The following is a 16,807-nucleotide window of genomic DNA, read 5'->3' as shown; positions in this document are numbered from 1 at the left end:
TTATTGGCTGCATGACACTACACGCTTGACTTGTCGCTGACATATCAAATTAAATTAACGAAAATAATTTACCGTTTTCCAACACTAACAGTGACAACATGTCGAGCCAGATGATGTTTGCTACTAAACGCTTGTATATAGACACACATATATATACATACTATAAGCGTATGGTCAACAGCGACCGCAAGCTATTACACGGATGTTCTTGCCATTGGAAATCCGTTAAGCGGTAGTGACTTCATTAATGTGTTAGACTAACACATATAATATGTATGTATATGTAAATGAATATATGAGTGTGTGGGGCTATGTGCGAACCGAGTAGCTTGTGCAAATAAATGACTAGCCATCATGGACCGTGTTTGTAGGTAATAATGATGATGGCATACATAGGTTTTAATGGAAGCAGCGACGCTTTGCCTAACGGATTAATCACTTCGTGCAAAACATCGGTCGCCTTTGATTCAAATTTGTTGCTTATGTGAGTGCTGTGAGCATTTAATGAGTAATTAATTTGATACCCTAAATAAATGGTTATACGCGGTATAGGTTGCTGATACAATGCTTAATTATTCGCAGTTTGCAGCGATGTTTCTGTCAATATATTCACTCGTATATACCATATTTTATTAATTGCCACTGTTTGGGTAATTATTTGTTGGCGAGTTCTATTTTGCGGTTCGAAGCAGACAAATTCAATTTTAACGTTAGTTTTTGACGGGTTTTTCGGTGATTCATTAAGGGAATTCGGTTATTTTTTAGCTAAATGATGAAAATAGCTCCATTAATACACATTTCTTTATTTATTTACATTTGAAAATGTACTTTTTCTGTTCATAAAGTTCGAGAATGGTTATGCTGATGTGCTTCAAATTAAGGATGAGTATTTAAAATGGATATTAATTATATTCGATAATATTTTTATTTGAATATGATTTTTGAAGTACCTACTATGAGCGTGGTACTGCCCACATTTAGCTGAAAACCCATAGCTCGGCATCTACTGCACCAAATCCGGTAATAACATTATCCTGACATTCTTTTATTACGTTGCGAAAATGGACGAAATCGGACAAAAACCATGCCTGCTTCCCATATAACAAAAATTTAAATTATAACTGTTCACGTGCTCATATACCGAAAATATCGGTCAATGTGTGTGATATATAATTGAAATTCCGAGAGAATCGTCTCCTGGTATGTTGGTATGTAAAAATGAGTTGAATCGGATCAGTACGTCTCTTAGAACCCATATATCAAGTAGAAAATTGTTCGAACTTCCGGCTGACTTTATATCGCATATATCAGACAATATGTGAGTATCTTAAAAAATTGATAGAGCGTTATTTACTAATAACAGTGTATCTTTGTACCTAATATGGATAAAATCGGGGGAAAATTTGACCTAGACCTCATATAACTAATTTCAGGGTTTTCTAAAATCTAATTGACTTTACTCCTTATATATATATGTGATGGTATGTGTGGTACCTTAATGAAACTCGAAAAGCCTCTTTTTCTGTTATAAATCTGAAGTAATGCCAAAACTAGCTAAAATCGGGTCAATATCCCCCCACATATATCCAATATAAGAGTTTTAAACTGCTGATTGGCTCTATATCATATATATCGGTCAATATGTAAGATATCTTAACGAAATAAGCTGAATGGATAATATTGGTTATATTATAGTTTAATGCCGAAAATATGTTTATTGGTCCACGAACTACGCGAACTCCCATATATGTACAACATATAATGATTTCGTTGTTTGTTGAGTTATAGGTATATATGTTTTTATAAAATTGTTTGAAAATATGTTCTCGCGTATACCATAATAATGTCAAAAGTTTGTGTAATCAGAAAGAGACCTTTCTCTGTCCCTATACAGGGTATTAGTGATTTCCGACTTTCCACTTTAAACCGTTTAGGTTATTCAAAATGTGTGATATTTGAATTGAAATGGAAACATCATGGAAAAATACATCAAATCAATATATTAAATTAGCCAATTCGATTCAGTTTAAGTCAAGTAATGTTTTATTTGAGGTTGCTTTTTATATCATTTATAGCTGCTGAAGGTATTCTCCAGGCTTTGATCTTGGCTTTGATACTTGCTAACGATATATTCATTCATATTTTAAGAATACACTGTAAAATATTTTAAGAAAAAAAAATTTTCCGAGTTACACGCGATATACCACGGTGCTAAAAAACTCTATTTAGAAGATATTGTCCATACAAAGACCTACTTTCAAAAAAGTAAATTGTAAAATGGCTTTTCAAATGTTTGTATGTTATGTGTATACTAATATCGAAATATGTAATAAATTTACTTATTTTAATCACAAAACCTCGGTGCATTCGCACAACAAAGCTTCCCATGCGCAATCAACCAACCGTTGCCACCAAAAACTTTTTTTGAATTCACTTACTTATTTAAAATCTGCCACAAATGGAACGCACAATTCACACAAATTCCAAACAATGTTTTCCAATTAAATCGTTCAACAACAACCTTTGCATTGAGACCTTCACCACAAACAATGAAAACACTCGTATATGATGTATGCTTTTAAGTGTGTAAGTGTGCAAGTGGTAAATCATCACCGCAACGAACGCAAATGTGTTTGCGCAGATGAACGAACCCAAATAACAGTAAACAAAGCGCTGCGAAATCTGAAATAAAACTACTCAAACAACAACAACACCAACAAACAAGCGACTAAGTAGGCAGGCGAATAATAGAAAAGTTGAACCACTTGGCATACTTTTAGGCGGCCCAGCGCGTTGCACACAAGGTTCAGCCAAGCACATCGGTTGACAAAAACACACACACACACAAACACAAACGCATGCAAATAAACACTACGCCTAACAACATATGCTAAATTACAACAAATATGCAGTTACGTGAGTGTATACACATATGTGTGTCTAACCAAAATACGTGTAGTGTGCCTCATGCCACCCGCCGCACTTGCAACGCTTTGAATTGGCTCCACACTTTGTCGTTAGGGCAAAAAAGTTCAAGGATGCGCTGTGAATCACCACTGACAAACTATGCCTGCAGCCCAATAATGCAATCAAGGCAACAAGTTCAACAGTGTACACGCACATATATATATATATATATATACATATATATATTTTTACATATTGTGTGTAAGCAAGCATGCATCTGTGTTTGCAATTGTGTGCGTGTGGCAAAGTACGCGTTGAATGGAACTAACGAATTTTGTCATTAAACCAAATGCTCATATCCACACTTTGCCGCCTGGCAGCAGTTGATGTTGCCGGCTCTTGTTGTTGCTGTTGTTGTTGCCTTTGATGTTGCTGCTGATGTTGATGATGGCATTACAGACTTGTTGTCACATTCTGTTGCATGTACGTATGTGTGTGCGTTGCCATACCTTTTACTAGGTTTCTAGGTGTGTGTCTTGTAAATCACTATATCTTTTGTTTAAACACAGACACATCTGGAATGAAACCGCAACTGAAAACATAAACCTCGCACACACACACACACGCACATGTGGTTTGGTTGTATGTAGTTGTCACAACTTTTCAAATCTGTGCTGTGTCAACGAAGGTGAACAAAGCTTTTGTCTTTGCTAATTACGATTGACCGCCTCTAATGTAAACATAAATTGGAGGCAGCTTTTGTTTTAGAAAATATATTTTTGTTTTATTTTCACTTTGTGGCAAGAGGTCCACGAAGTGGCAAAACCAAAAGAATATTATAAATATTTAGATTTTAATAAAGGTCTTTGTGCATGTGATAGCTATATGCTATTCTCAGTCTATCTTTCTTGGAAATTTCATAAGTTTTTGAGTGCTGAGGCCATGGTGAAATATAGTTCTACTACTTTGACCTTTTACCATGGCTACTTGCCTAAAATTAAATACTTAGGTTTAAAGTTATAAATGTTTTTCGAAATACAAAAACAGTGTGCATGTTTTACAGTTTTTCTTAATTATAATACTAATAAAAATAAATGCAATATTTTTCGAAGAGCTGGCTTTAGTGATATGCATCTGGCATTGCATAAGTGCGATCTCGTTACGCTATTACATATATGATGTTACAAAAGACTAGATTTCATACTAAAAAAACTTCTCAGACAGTTTTGTGTTTGCTTGACTCAGTGTGCTTGAAACAGGGGCACACTATTATCTGGAAAATATTATCTCTAAATTTTAATAATATATCTCATAAAAAATATAAAATATTTATGTATAAAAGCTAGGTCCATATATTTCATTCGGCGGACTTCAGTTATCAACCGATTTCGGGCGTGGTTATCATCTGATTTCAGCCATTTTCACATTTCCACTATGTATGAATTAATGCTAGAGAGACTATAACCTATTAGAGGGCAGTGTCACGACACCTTCTTATGGCGCCAAGTAACAAGTGTGCCAAATTTCATCGCTATATTTTAATTTATACACAAATCATCGCTTGCAGCGACGGACGGATGGACAGACAATCGCCCGGAATTCAACGCGCCTTATTATCCTGATTATTTATACATATATACATAACTCCATATCTCTCTCGATTAGTTTTAGGTATTACAAACAATCGTTAGGTAAACAAAACATTTATACTCTGTAGTAACATGTTGCGAATGTATAAAAAACATTACTAACCTAACTTAACTTTACAATTAACATAACCTTACCTAATCTAATGAATTACAAATATTTCTCTTTTACACAACGTAATCTCATCATAATCTCTTTCAGCAATATATTTTATCCGTTTAAGTTGACTTTAGCTTAAATCGAATTCATACCTTACAACTAACTTTTTTCTACTACTTAACAAAAGAAAAAGGATTGACTTGAAACATTGAAAGCATCCTTTCAAAGCTGTGTCATATTTTCAATTTTTCATCCCCTTCTTCGCAATATCTATAAATAACTCAAGCACACTTTACTTAACAGCATATTGGAGCCACTTTCAGCTAGAGATAATGTCCACTTAACGCCATAGCACCACTCTTCCGCCAGTATAGGTGTTTCAAGCACTCAACTAAATCATGTAATTGCACTTCATATCAACGCCGTACAACAACAAGTCTACAGATAGCTACTTCAAAACATATGTACGTACTTATGTTATATGTGTGTGGTGGGCACATAGCAAACAGATGTTATGAAAAGTTGCTATATAAAAATAAGCAGAGGAAGGAGGGAAACGATATAAGTCACCTTATTTCACAACGATTTATTTTTGCCTCATTTATTTATTTATTTATTTTTTCTTCTATCTCACTATAAAATATAAATAGTACTCCATTTCAACAACATTGTTAAAGCTGCAACATAAGTTCTCTCAATTTCTATAGCCACTTGAATAATAACCGACAAACTTTCTTGAAGAAGAAAAATGAACAATAGCGTGAGCGGAATGCCAGTCAATGATGGAATGTAATTGTATAAGTGATTGGAATTTAGTAGCGAGTAATCCACAAATGCAATGATTCGAGGTGTTGTCGAAGCAGAGAAGGCGATAAAAAGACGATTTGGAACAAGCACTGCAGCACACACACACGTACACATACCAATAAGGTATTATATTGAAAGCGAATTATTTTCTTATAAAGCTATATTTGCAGCAACATCTAGTCATCTTCAAACAAGTGGCCATATATGTACATATGTATGTATGTTTGTGAGTGTGTGGTATGCTCCGTTCATAGTCACTTGTAGCGACGGTGATGAACGAGCGCTTAACGCAACGATGCCTAATAGTGAATATATCATTGTGATTTGATTGGAAAACTTTTTCGTACACCTACTTACATACATATGTATGCAAGAGGCTAGAGAGGAAATCGAAAAGTTATTGTGCAACATCAATTCCACAGCTGGAAAAGCGGCCAACTGACGGTGTGTGTGTATGTGTACTAGAAAAAATAGCAGAGTAATGTAAGAAATATTGCGGAAGGTAATCATGCAAATTTCGTAGACAAAATGGCCGCTTGTGTGCAGAACATGTTCTTTGGCATGTTGAGCGATTTAACTTTGTTACTCTGGGGCGCTGTCCAAAGGCGAATTGCCACAAGCACATAACAAATAATAAAAGAATATATTTAGGTAGCATTTGGTTTCACAAGAGTTTGTAAGCGCTACTAGATATAAACACCCCAGGGCTTCTTGAATATATATGAAATATTAAGAGAATTACAACAGATGTACTACAAGTATACCGCTCGTCAAACTTTTCTTAAGAAATAAAATACTTGTTTTTTTAAGTTTGAAAAATCATAAAAATTTTTATAAAAAATATTTCATAGTTGGCGCTGCAGCTAAAATTTTGTGAAAGCTAATTTCGCTGCTTCAAAATATACTCGACAGTTGGCTTTAGACTTCAAATATTCTGAAAAATCGTATTTTTTGCCCGTTTGGCTTACCTACCACGAAAAAGTCCAAAAAAAAATTTAGACGGAAGATGGCGCTGGTTCTTCATATGACCTTTTGCTTTAAACTCCTCCCGAAAAACATTTTTTTACAACATTTCAGAAAGTAAAGTTCAAAAGGATTTAGTACAATCGCATTAAAATAACTACAATAGGTAACATAAGTACTTGTATTATAGACGTGAATGCTTGATCTGGGAAGCTGTTTATCTATCTTTTGAATTTGCTTTTTGTTGAGTTTTTGAGTGTAAATCAAGCTGGCATATAAAGATTAAACTGTTTTACCGAAAGAATATCGATAAGATTCTACTGTAAAAATCCGAATCTTTAATTTTGCTTAAATGTTTATTTTAGCAATTATACACTTTTTTGAAAAATATTTGAGATAAGAGTCTTATTACTTTTTCTTTGTATACTAATCATACTAAAGCTCTGGAGCCCGGTTTCTTCAACGAAACTTTTATTAACATTTGTGATGGAATAAAAAAGTTGATATTTACTGGCCAGCTAGTCCTTCAGATTTGGCACGCCATGGGTTCATTTGGTAGGATTATTTGTATTGCAAATGTATATCCGTCCAAAAATCTCAGACAATTGATGAACCGAACCTGTAATATCCTTCACAAATAGAAAAGTTTTCATGCAATACAATTAATTGATTTTGATCGGTCAGTTTGTATGGCAGTTATATGCAATTATAGTCCAATCTAAACAATTTATTCGGAATTTGTACCGTTGCCTTGGACAATAATTAACGCCAAATTTCGTGTAGATATCTTATCAAATAAAAAACTTTTCTATACAAGAAATTTATTTTGTTCGTTCAGTTTGTATGACAGCTATATGCTATAGTACTTCGATATCGACGATTCCGACAAATGTGCAGCTTCTTGAGGAGAAAAGAACATATGCAAAATTTCAGATTGTTATCTCAAAAATTAAGAGACTAGTTCGCCAATAGAGTAATGTCGTCACGCTAATCATTTATTTATATATACAGTTTATGTGGTTTCCGACGTTTCATTCTGGGTGTGACAAACTTCGTAACAAATTTAATATACTCTGTTCAGGGTATAATTAATGGTTTGTATTTCCTGACCAGACAATTTAATTAACATATAAACTAAAATCAGAAATACCTTAATAAAATCACAAAGGTTATGCGACAATTCGATTATTCGAAAACCAAGCACAAAAACAAATTATGCTTCTATTTAAAATTTATGAAGAAGTTAAATTAAATTAAAACCTCCGTTAAAAGCTTTCGCTTACATAAAAAAAGCGCTGCATGAAGCGTTAATTAAAACTCGACAGATTTCCCATTAAAGTTCATTATACTAAAAAAATTATTAATGCGAAAAATGTAACGGTAATGTATAAAAAGTGTTCGGTTTATGATTACAAAGTTGCTCGAGCAACGCGCAATACCGTTACACACACAATCATCGAATGTAGCATACATAACAATACTCACTAACACAGGATAAGCCTTTTGTAGATGTGTATTTAAGCGGAATTTCAACGAGTACTTTTTCAAATACTAGAAATATATACAGAAGTAATATATGTTATTATATGTGGCATGAGGTATGTGGCACAAAGGCTCGTCAGCGCAGTAACGCAATAGCCTTGTGTGTTATCCAATGAACTAACTATATATATACATATACTAGTACTGTATATACTATAACTAGGCAAATTAATGTGCACATACATGTATGTGTGTCTGTGTGTTTTTGCATGAAGTACTCGTATTTATAGACCGAAATGGGTGCGCCACGCTAATTAATATCTCCAACATTTCAACCTTCTCCACACGCACACATAATTACTCAAACGTGTTGCTATGTCTTGCGTGGGGGTATGTGTTGGGAAAATACTTTTCATCCTTTGTTGAGACGCTCATATGTTTAAATATGCTTAACGTATTAATTATATAAGTGAAATGTCTCATTTTAATGCTTGCGTAGACGCAAAATATTTGCCTGTCATTCTACCATTAATACTTGTCATTGATATTTGCGTATGTTACAAACATACACAACATATAGAAATATATTAATAAATAATAATTACTAGTGGTAATTATTAAATAACGTGCTTCACACTACTATAACGGTTCTTTAAACGTTTTTTAATGCGCTGAATTTTATGCTACACACTTTTCTTTCTTTAAAAGTTCTGTTTGATGTTATAGTAGACGCAAAAAATTACATAATATTATAAAGATTGTAATTAGTGCAGAAACATTTTGTTTACAAAATTTTATATAACAGCGCATCTATTATTTATTTGAAAACTCGTGGCGTTCCTACTTGTATAACATGCATTATATATTTTAAAGGGTTTTATCGACTTGGATATTTAAAAAAATTAACTTTTTTTTGAATGCATATCGAATATATGGTATGTATATAAATTTGAGAATATTCTCCGACAATTTTAAGTTGATCTGGAAAAGAGTTTCGTAGATATGAACGTATTTGTAAGAATTTTTTAACTAAGTGTAAGCCGGTGAATAAAATTTTTTCAATCAGCTGGATCGAACGGCTTGAAGTTTTCACATAAGATTATTTGATATAAATGATATATGTGATCGAAGGAATAAGATTAGATAAGACAATAATTTCGATTTTTTCAACCCCTGTGAAGTATACATTTTTCCACAAAAATTGATTTTTATTTTTACCAAATCTTCCTTACAGCCCGAGACCTTTTTTCGTAGGTCCTCCTGTAGACAAAGGAATCCAAAAATTTTTTAAACATCACCTATTACACAGGTCAAAAAAAATTTTTTCGCGCATCGGCTTTACTTAATATATTCTGGTTATATAAGCAAAGATACATGGAAAATGACGATTATAAAGGTAGAGCACGGGAGTTAGTGTAGCTTGCAAGGCTCATGATGTACGACAGTATGTGTTTGCACATTGCAGAGAAAAAGTATGATTTAAGTAAAAATGTAAAGACTTGCGAAGAGCAATGAAGATTGAAGTTTGAAGTAACCAGATAATCGTCACTCAGACTGTCAGTTTAGCATTGTTACTCTACTCAATGGTAAAAATTAATTTTAGCCTGATCTGACATGGTTTCCTAGGGCTGGTAATTACGACGCGCCGATACACCATTATCGGATGTAGATGCTTATGTTACATTCTCATTTAGTTAAATATAAAAATATTATGGAAGCTTATTCGAAAGAAAAAGGATAACGCTTCATCAAAATAGCGTTACCACGGCCAGTATACTAAAAGCATGATGGAGGACTATATTTGGGGTTTAACAAGAGCAACTTATACGGAACATGATATGAAAAGTAAAACTATACAATTTTAAACATTTGAAGTCTGTTGTAAGAATGAATCACAAATGGATGATCGTTATCTTTTAATAATTTATTTACATGTAAAATTTTTGCGTATTTTAATTAAGTTGAATTTTTGCATTTTTTATACATACAAGTAAAAGCAAATTCAGAACTATTTATTATTCTTATTATGAGGTATAAAAGCAAAAATTAAGTAGACGGTGTTATAAAAGTACATGAAATTCTGAAAATTTAGATTATTTTATTCATTTAATTAATAAAATGCTTCTTCAAAAATAGTTCACAAAGAAACGCCTCTTTTCTAACTTGCAAGTGGATATAACCCCTAAGCAAGGCTTAGCACATAGCGGGATATTGAGAAGCAACACAGCTAAGTAAGTAGAAGTTAACGAACGGTAATGCCTGAAAATGTCTACTTCTTTGTTTTCCTGAGGCTAAGAAGACATTCCTCATACATAATGTTTTGGTCAAATTTTGCTAAACGAATCAATAAAACAACTTATTTATATAAGTACGTAACCTAGACTTTGCCACTTCAGGTTTCCTCACATTTTCTCTGGCTTTCAATTTTTTTGTTTGACTGGCGACAAAACTCAAACAAAGCGAGTATGGTACGCGTTGAATGAAAACAAGCAGAGAATATTTAAGGAAATAAATAGAATAATTTCGTGCAAAACCATATAATTACTATTTGTTTCGCTACATAATATCAGTATCGACTTTTTTTCGTGATAGACTACTCATTATATACTAGATATAATTCATTCACCTTTATCGTATGAATGTAATATTGACTCTATAAACTCATAGTTGTTGTTGTTGTTGTTGTAGCGGCAGAATTCTGCCGAGTTGACAGTCCTTGGCCGGATAAAAATCCGGGTCCGTTTCAGTTACTCCGACTGTCATGGAAACGGGTCATAGTCATATCGAATGCTTATTTAGACCAAATGTGGTTGCTGAGAAACTCAAATAATGAATTCCCAACAAAGCTGTAAGTTTTTAATTTATTTCTCAACCTGGAATAGAATAACCCCTTGTCAAAACCAAAAATCTAAAAATAATACAAAATATATATTTTAAATAAAATGCCAAAAATAATATTTTTAAAAGCTTTTCTTTTATCTAAAAAATTTCGATAACCTATAGTTTGGACATATTTTTGAACTAAATAAAATAAAAAATTAACATTTTAGCGATTAGAAGATAAAGACTTTAAAACAGCCTGGTTTCAAATACCCGAAATAATAATATTAATTATTCTGCTTGATTTTATACCGCATATAGTTTATAGGTAAATTGTGGTAAGATATTTTAATGCAATTAAGAAAACAAAACTTTTTGTTTATTTAATTTGGTGCACAAAAATCACACTAATTGCAAAAGTACCTAATGAAACCACTTCGACTGCACCCCCCAACGCATACCTTTCGCACTTTTTCTATTGCTATTTTTTAGCAATAACTTGTATTGCCCTTAACAAGGTCACACGGTTGCTACGACATGACTTCGCATTTGAAAACGATACAACAGCGCTTGCCCCCTTTATTTGACCAACTTATCAGCAGTAGTGCAAATATTTTCTTATACTCGCGCATTGGGTAAACGTTGTAAATATTGTTATAGTCGTTATTGCGAAAATATATAAATTAATTTGCCGATAAATGATAACACTTGTCAGCATTTAGGAAAAAGCAATCACTTACACAGCTGTTACAATTCCACGTATACCAACACAAAGGTTACCAGCAGGTAAGCATATATTTAGGCGCTAACGCTGATGCAATAATGCCAAACAATAAATTTATTTAAGTAGTTTCACTCATAAATTTCAACACGTGCGAGTTATTGAGTATAATAAATATTGCTGCCTTTTTTACAGCTTTTTTCAACTTCTTTTTTTAACACTGAAATTTATCCTTATCAGCGCGGGTGTCAGTTAGAATAGAACAAAGCGAGCGAAAAGTTAGTTAGTTCTACCGGTATAATTGCCTCAAATTAAAAATATATGCAAAACGTGCACTCGTTCTAACTAAAGTGTGCAAACAGTACCACTTAGTTCACACACACCCAGCATATCCGCCTAAATGTATGCATTACAAGGTGTTTGCATTCACACACAGTTATGCACTTACATGTGTGATTCAAAGATTTAAAATATTTATATACACTTTTTAGTGCACTTGTTACCCTAAACACACACACACATATATATATACATATAATATTAGAGTGAATCAAAAAAAAAAATAAGGTTTTTTTTCGCTCCGTACTCTGAAAAATTGGTTGATAAACAGCTCTAAGAAAGGCTTTCCTAGTATGAGCTCTTAATTGTTACATTCGTTTTTATTTTAACCCACCCTAATATATATACTCTCACAGCTAGTATTTCAAAGTGCAACTTACTTCTTCACTACCACCAACAATGTAACTATAGTTAGAGCACATACAAGTATATGTAGCTGCACAGCTCAGTTTACTACGGTCACGTGCTCTCCCTAGGCGCACCGTTGTTGCAACAAATAATCGAGGTTAGCCTGCAGCACTAGCTGTAGGCATGCAGCTCGTATTCCTAGCGGCCCACTTTCAGGCCGATAACTGCAATACTAATTGTGTTAAAAATCATGCGAGGCTTGCAGCAAACCCAACGCAACGGTTCAACACTGACATTTAATATGCGAAACAGGTGCACTAGTTCCGACTGTCACAACTTGTCTGCCTTACAGCGCCGCAGTGTTTATGTACTCACTAGTTTCAATTTGACTTTTGGCTCCTAAATGTAGGCTATGCCGAGTAGAGCAATTGTCAGGTCACATGTAAGGGGCCGGCAATTTCAAATGTTTGAATCACACGATTTTTTAAATATTTTTTTTTGGTTTTTTTGGTAAATACAATTAAGTAGGCGTGTATATACAGACGATTTGTGGGCGACAGCTGAATGTAGAACGGAATTTTTTAAACACACGGTAAAGCTACGTTATATGTGGGTGCGCTTAGAGCAAAACTTTTAAATTGATATATTTTTCCATTTATATATGTATATATAACACTGTGATTTAAATTACACTTGCAGTAGTGTTTTATATATAATTATATCAATTTAAATTGAAAAGTTGTATTGACAAACACTTTAAAACCAAATTTTTATAATCATTACTATAACAACTTCATGCTAATTTTCATGTTTTCACTAAATGTTTTGTTAATTTTTTGCTTATTTAACTTTTCTTAATAATTTTTTTATTTTTCAATTCTTTTTTTTATTTCTTCAAAATATTTTTTTATAAAAAAATTTTTTTTTTATTAAATTAATTAATTTTTCTTTAATTTCTTTATATTTACTTTAATAATTCCATAAGCAAACACAAAAATTGTTTTTATTTACCGATCTCAAATATTTTCAATTATTCTGCATACACCAACAAACTCTCAACCACACATTATTGTATTTTTGTTTTTCAAATTAACTGTTATCCACAATATCCGTTTCCTTTGCTCGGTTTTGTTAAGCCAGCGTACGTCTAACGACTATCGCATCCCGACATAAACTAAAATTTCTAGTGTTGCATGCAACATATAAAAATCATTTCGCTGAGCTTTTAATAGCCGCCTTTAAATAGTTTTGCTACAGCTGGTCACCTTAGCAGAGCTTAAAGCTTAGCATTTAAGAGTAATATACATTGCATATCTTAAGGCGTTGGAGCGAACTCATTGTTTTTGTTTACGAATTGCTAGCGCAAAGCAGTTGACCAAAAACAAAAGCAAGCAAAGAGCCAAATAAAATAGAATAAAACAGCCAATATAATCTATTTTGGTATGACACGCCGAACAGCGTCGGCTAAATGTATGGTAACAAACACATGTTGCTTCAACACGCAATCGGCCATAGCCTGAACTTTTTTGGCATTGTGGTAGGCAACGGCGACAAGTGCTCTGCGTTGTAACTGTGAAAATTTGAAACTTTACTAACACTGTTTTATTTGAAGGCGATTATTTGTTTTTATTTCAATTTTTTGTCTTAAATATGATAAATGATTTAATTCTTCTGTGTCTTTTCTTTCTTTTTATGAATAAATAGATAGAATAGAATTGAATTGAAAATAAGAATTCTACCTAATTTAAATTTTATAATAAGCAAATCTTCCTTAGCTATAAGGAAAATCCTACAAATATAATATAAAGGCTTGTAGATTTGATTTTGCCGAGATTTTACTATCCATAAAAGGTCTACTTAAAGAGATCCATCAAACTTTATTCATTTACATATACAAGCAAATTCAGTCCGAAGAACGGTCGGCAAACGAGAATAGTGCTTTTTGCGGTCTATACATGTACCATACATATAAGAGATGCAGCTGTGTCATATTTAGGCAAACAAGGATTTTTAACAGCTTAACTTGGCTAGTTCGAAGTAAAATAGTAACTCAACATTTTCGACCAAGTCGCCTATGCTTAAAAATAGTGTTTAACGATTTTTCGTACGAAAACCGATTGAGTTGAAGTTACGAGGTGTTTGCATATATATGTATACCAGGTAGCTAAAAAACATATATTTGATTTTATGGACATAGCTGACGTTTTAAAGATAGATAAAGGAAAGTGTTGGGCATATGGTTCAACAATATGTAAGGCGTGTCAATGGAGTGCTGAGTGAGCTCACAATTGACCAACGCATAGTGTCACAAATCAATGAAAACAATGGCTTAACCGAATGGATTTGACTTTAAATTGCTTCTGCGTTCAGCACATTCTCCAAATCTGTTCTTGTTCTCAGTTCTCAGGAAAATAACCCCTGGAAAGAAATTGCCAAGAGTGAAGTCTGTTTTGCAGCAAATACCATTCTCACTACCAAATAGTGTTAATAATAATTTGACCCGGACTGAACAAAAAACTCATTTCCACATATTTTAATTAAAATATTTATTATTACCTTCAAAATAGGCTACTAAGCCTATAAAAGATGCCAACGCCTAGTTCAGTTTTTTTCACGTTTGCTATAAGCCTCGACTGGGATGGCCTTCAGAGCCTTCAGCGAATTTCGATTTTTTCATTTCGGATATTTTTATAGCGCCATTCATTGGGATGTTGGACAATTTCGACGTCATATTCATAAACCTATGTCACTTATCATCACGTTGTCGAGCATCTCTTTTGTGACCTTTACTCGACCTCGTTGTTGCAAATGATTCAGGTATTTTTGTATGTGTCTCTCATTGATAATTTCATTGCTAAACAATAACTAAATTGTGTTGAGTCAAGTGATAAGAGATTTTGAGATCCAACACGACGATTTTCAAACACTGTTTCTATAACTTTTTTGATGTTATCGTCACTAATAAAGTATAAACGACTCGCATGCAACCAGCTTTCGATGACTTTAGGACTTTTACTGAGTTCTTTGAGCCATTGAAATATTTGTGTACGTGATAAAGCAGACTCCTCAAATAATTTTTGCAATATTTTCAATGATTCCGTAACCGTGATTCCATAAGAAATTTAAAATTGCAGCAAACGCATACAATTGAAGATCAAACTTCACACGAACATAAAAGAGTTGTACCAATCCAAGAAACAATTTATGATGGATTCGGTAAACAGTACGATTCAAATTTGATCTTGAGTGTATGTCGGATTGCCTTATTGCTTATTGGATTGTCTTCTGACAATTTGTAGTCAAGCCAATCTACATACACTACATACAAGGTACAATATATATGTATACTTTCCTTCCTCATTGCTGATTAAGAGAATTCCGATATATATACAAATTATACTTTTTGAGCGGGTTGTAGTAAAAACAAATAAAACTTCATTCGCATCACGCAAAAGCAAGCGAAAACTATAATTTTTATAAGTACAAATTTCTTTTAAAATAAATGTGTGTGTATGTTTAAAGCTTATATAGCGAGGTGCTAAACGTATATTTAACACTGATTAAATTTCATGAGAATTTTTCGTTTATTTTTTTTTGTTGTATTGCAATGAATTTATTGCAGTCTATTATGAGATATTACAATCGAATATGTATTCATGCTAATATGCAAATACGCACGTATGTATGTAGTTGAATATATATATATACATATATATATATATCTAGGCTTATACTTAATAATATAATATATAATATGTGATTATAATTCTAATTGAGCAGTGTCAGATTGAGCTGGCTGAATATCAAGTCATCGCCGATTTTTTCCGTTTGTATGAACGCAGTCGAGGTAATAATTACTGTTACTGATTGTTGAATAATCACTGGTGCAAAATATTTATTGTATATTGGGCGTTCCGGATTGTTTGAACTACAAGTACAAGAAGAACAAGTACATTACTATTGTTTTAGGCAGAGCAAGCCGACAATTACTTACGGACAACAAATGATTTCCTCGTATACCGTATAGCCGCAGTGACCCACATCTCTGGCTAGTAGACCTTTTCTAGTCATCGTAGCCTCTAAATGCGGGCATTGCTTCTCCACCAAACAGGTGCCATCATAACTGTTTGTAACGCACTCATCGCCCTCTGGTGAAATAAAAACATTTTTTTTTATTAAAAATTTACGATTTTTTTTAGAGATGATTGCTTTTCTTGAAACTCTGTTATCACTTTTCACTAATACAATCAACCGCACTTTCTACTCACCATACAACACCACTTCTGGCGGCTTTGCCTGGGTTAGGCAGAAAATGGACACTAGTAAGAAAACCGACAGGTAGCAAATTTTTTTCAACATGTTTACCATTATTTTATATAGGCACTAATAACAAAACTTTATTTAAAAGTTTTTAACTTTTACTGTTACGTTTAGCGGTCTTAAACGAGCAACGAACCAAAGCTTACGGCAGTAGCGAGACAAGTGAAACAAATCTTCGCGTACGGAGCATGTTGGCTTCTGCGGCGGCTAACGTTGTGGGAGCAAATATACTTAAGGGAGTGTGTAGATAAGAGTATTCATCTGAAACCGGTTTTTTAAGAAATAGACAAGCTGCGCTCTTTGTTATTCTTTAAACTTAACCGAGAATTTCCTATAGAGTTGCCAGTTCTGTTA

General features: G+C 33.2%; 2 protein-coding genes across 2 annotated transcripts in view; both read right to left on the bottom strand.

Annotated features, from left to right (window-relative positions):
- Positions 1-12,979, bottom strand: part of LOC106623700 (uncharacterized) — an 84,374-nt gene extending 71,395 nt beyond the window's left edge. Inside the window, exon 1 of the mRNA XM_036368936.2 lies at positions 12,166-12,979. The gene's annotated coding sequence lies outside the window, so the exon portion shown is untranslated. The remainder of the gene's footprint in view (positions 1-12,165) is intronic.
- Positions 12,980-15,567: 2,588 nt separating this feature from the next.
- On the bottom strand, positions 15,568-16,641 carry LOC106620410 (uncharacterized). Its single transcript, XM_014238905.3, has 3 exons — positions 16,402-16,641; positions 16,128-16,281; positions 15,568-16,061 (listed from the first exon to the last, which is right to left on the bottom strand). Exons 1-3 carry the CDS (start codon positions 16,499-16,501, stop codon positions 15,902-15,904), a joined length of 414 nt encoding a protein of 137 aa, XP_014094380.1. The 5' UTR covers positions 16,502-16,641; the 3' UTR covers positions 15,568-15,901.
- Positions 16,642-16,807: the final 166 nt, after the last annotated feature.

Source organism: Bactrocera oleae, chromosome 5 (assembly GCF_042242935.1).
Source record: "Bactrocera oleae isolate idBacOlea1 chromosome 5, idBacOlea1, whole genome shotgun sequence".
NCBI lineage: Eukaryota > Metazoa > Arthropoda > Insecta > Diptera > Tephritidae > Bactrocera > Bactrocera oleae.
The sequence above is the reverse complement of the archived record's forward strand: the minus strand, read 5'-3'. Positions and strand labels throughout refer to the sequence as shown.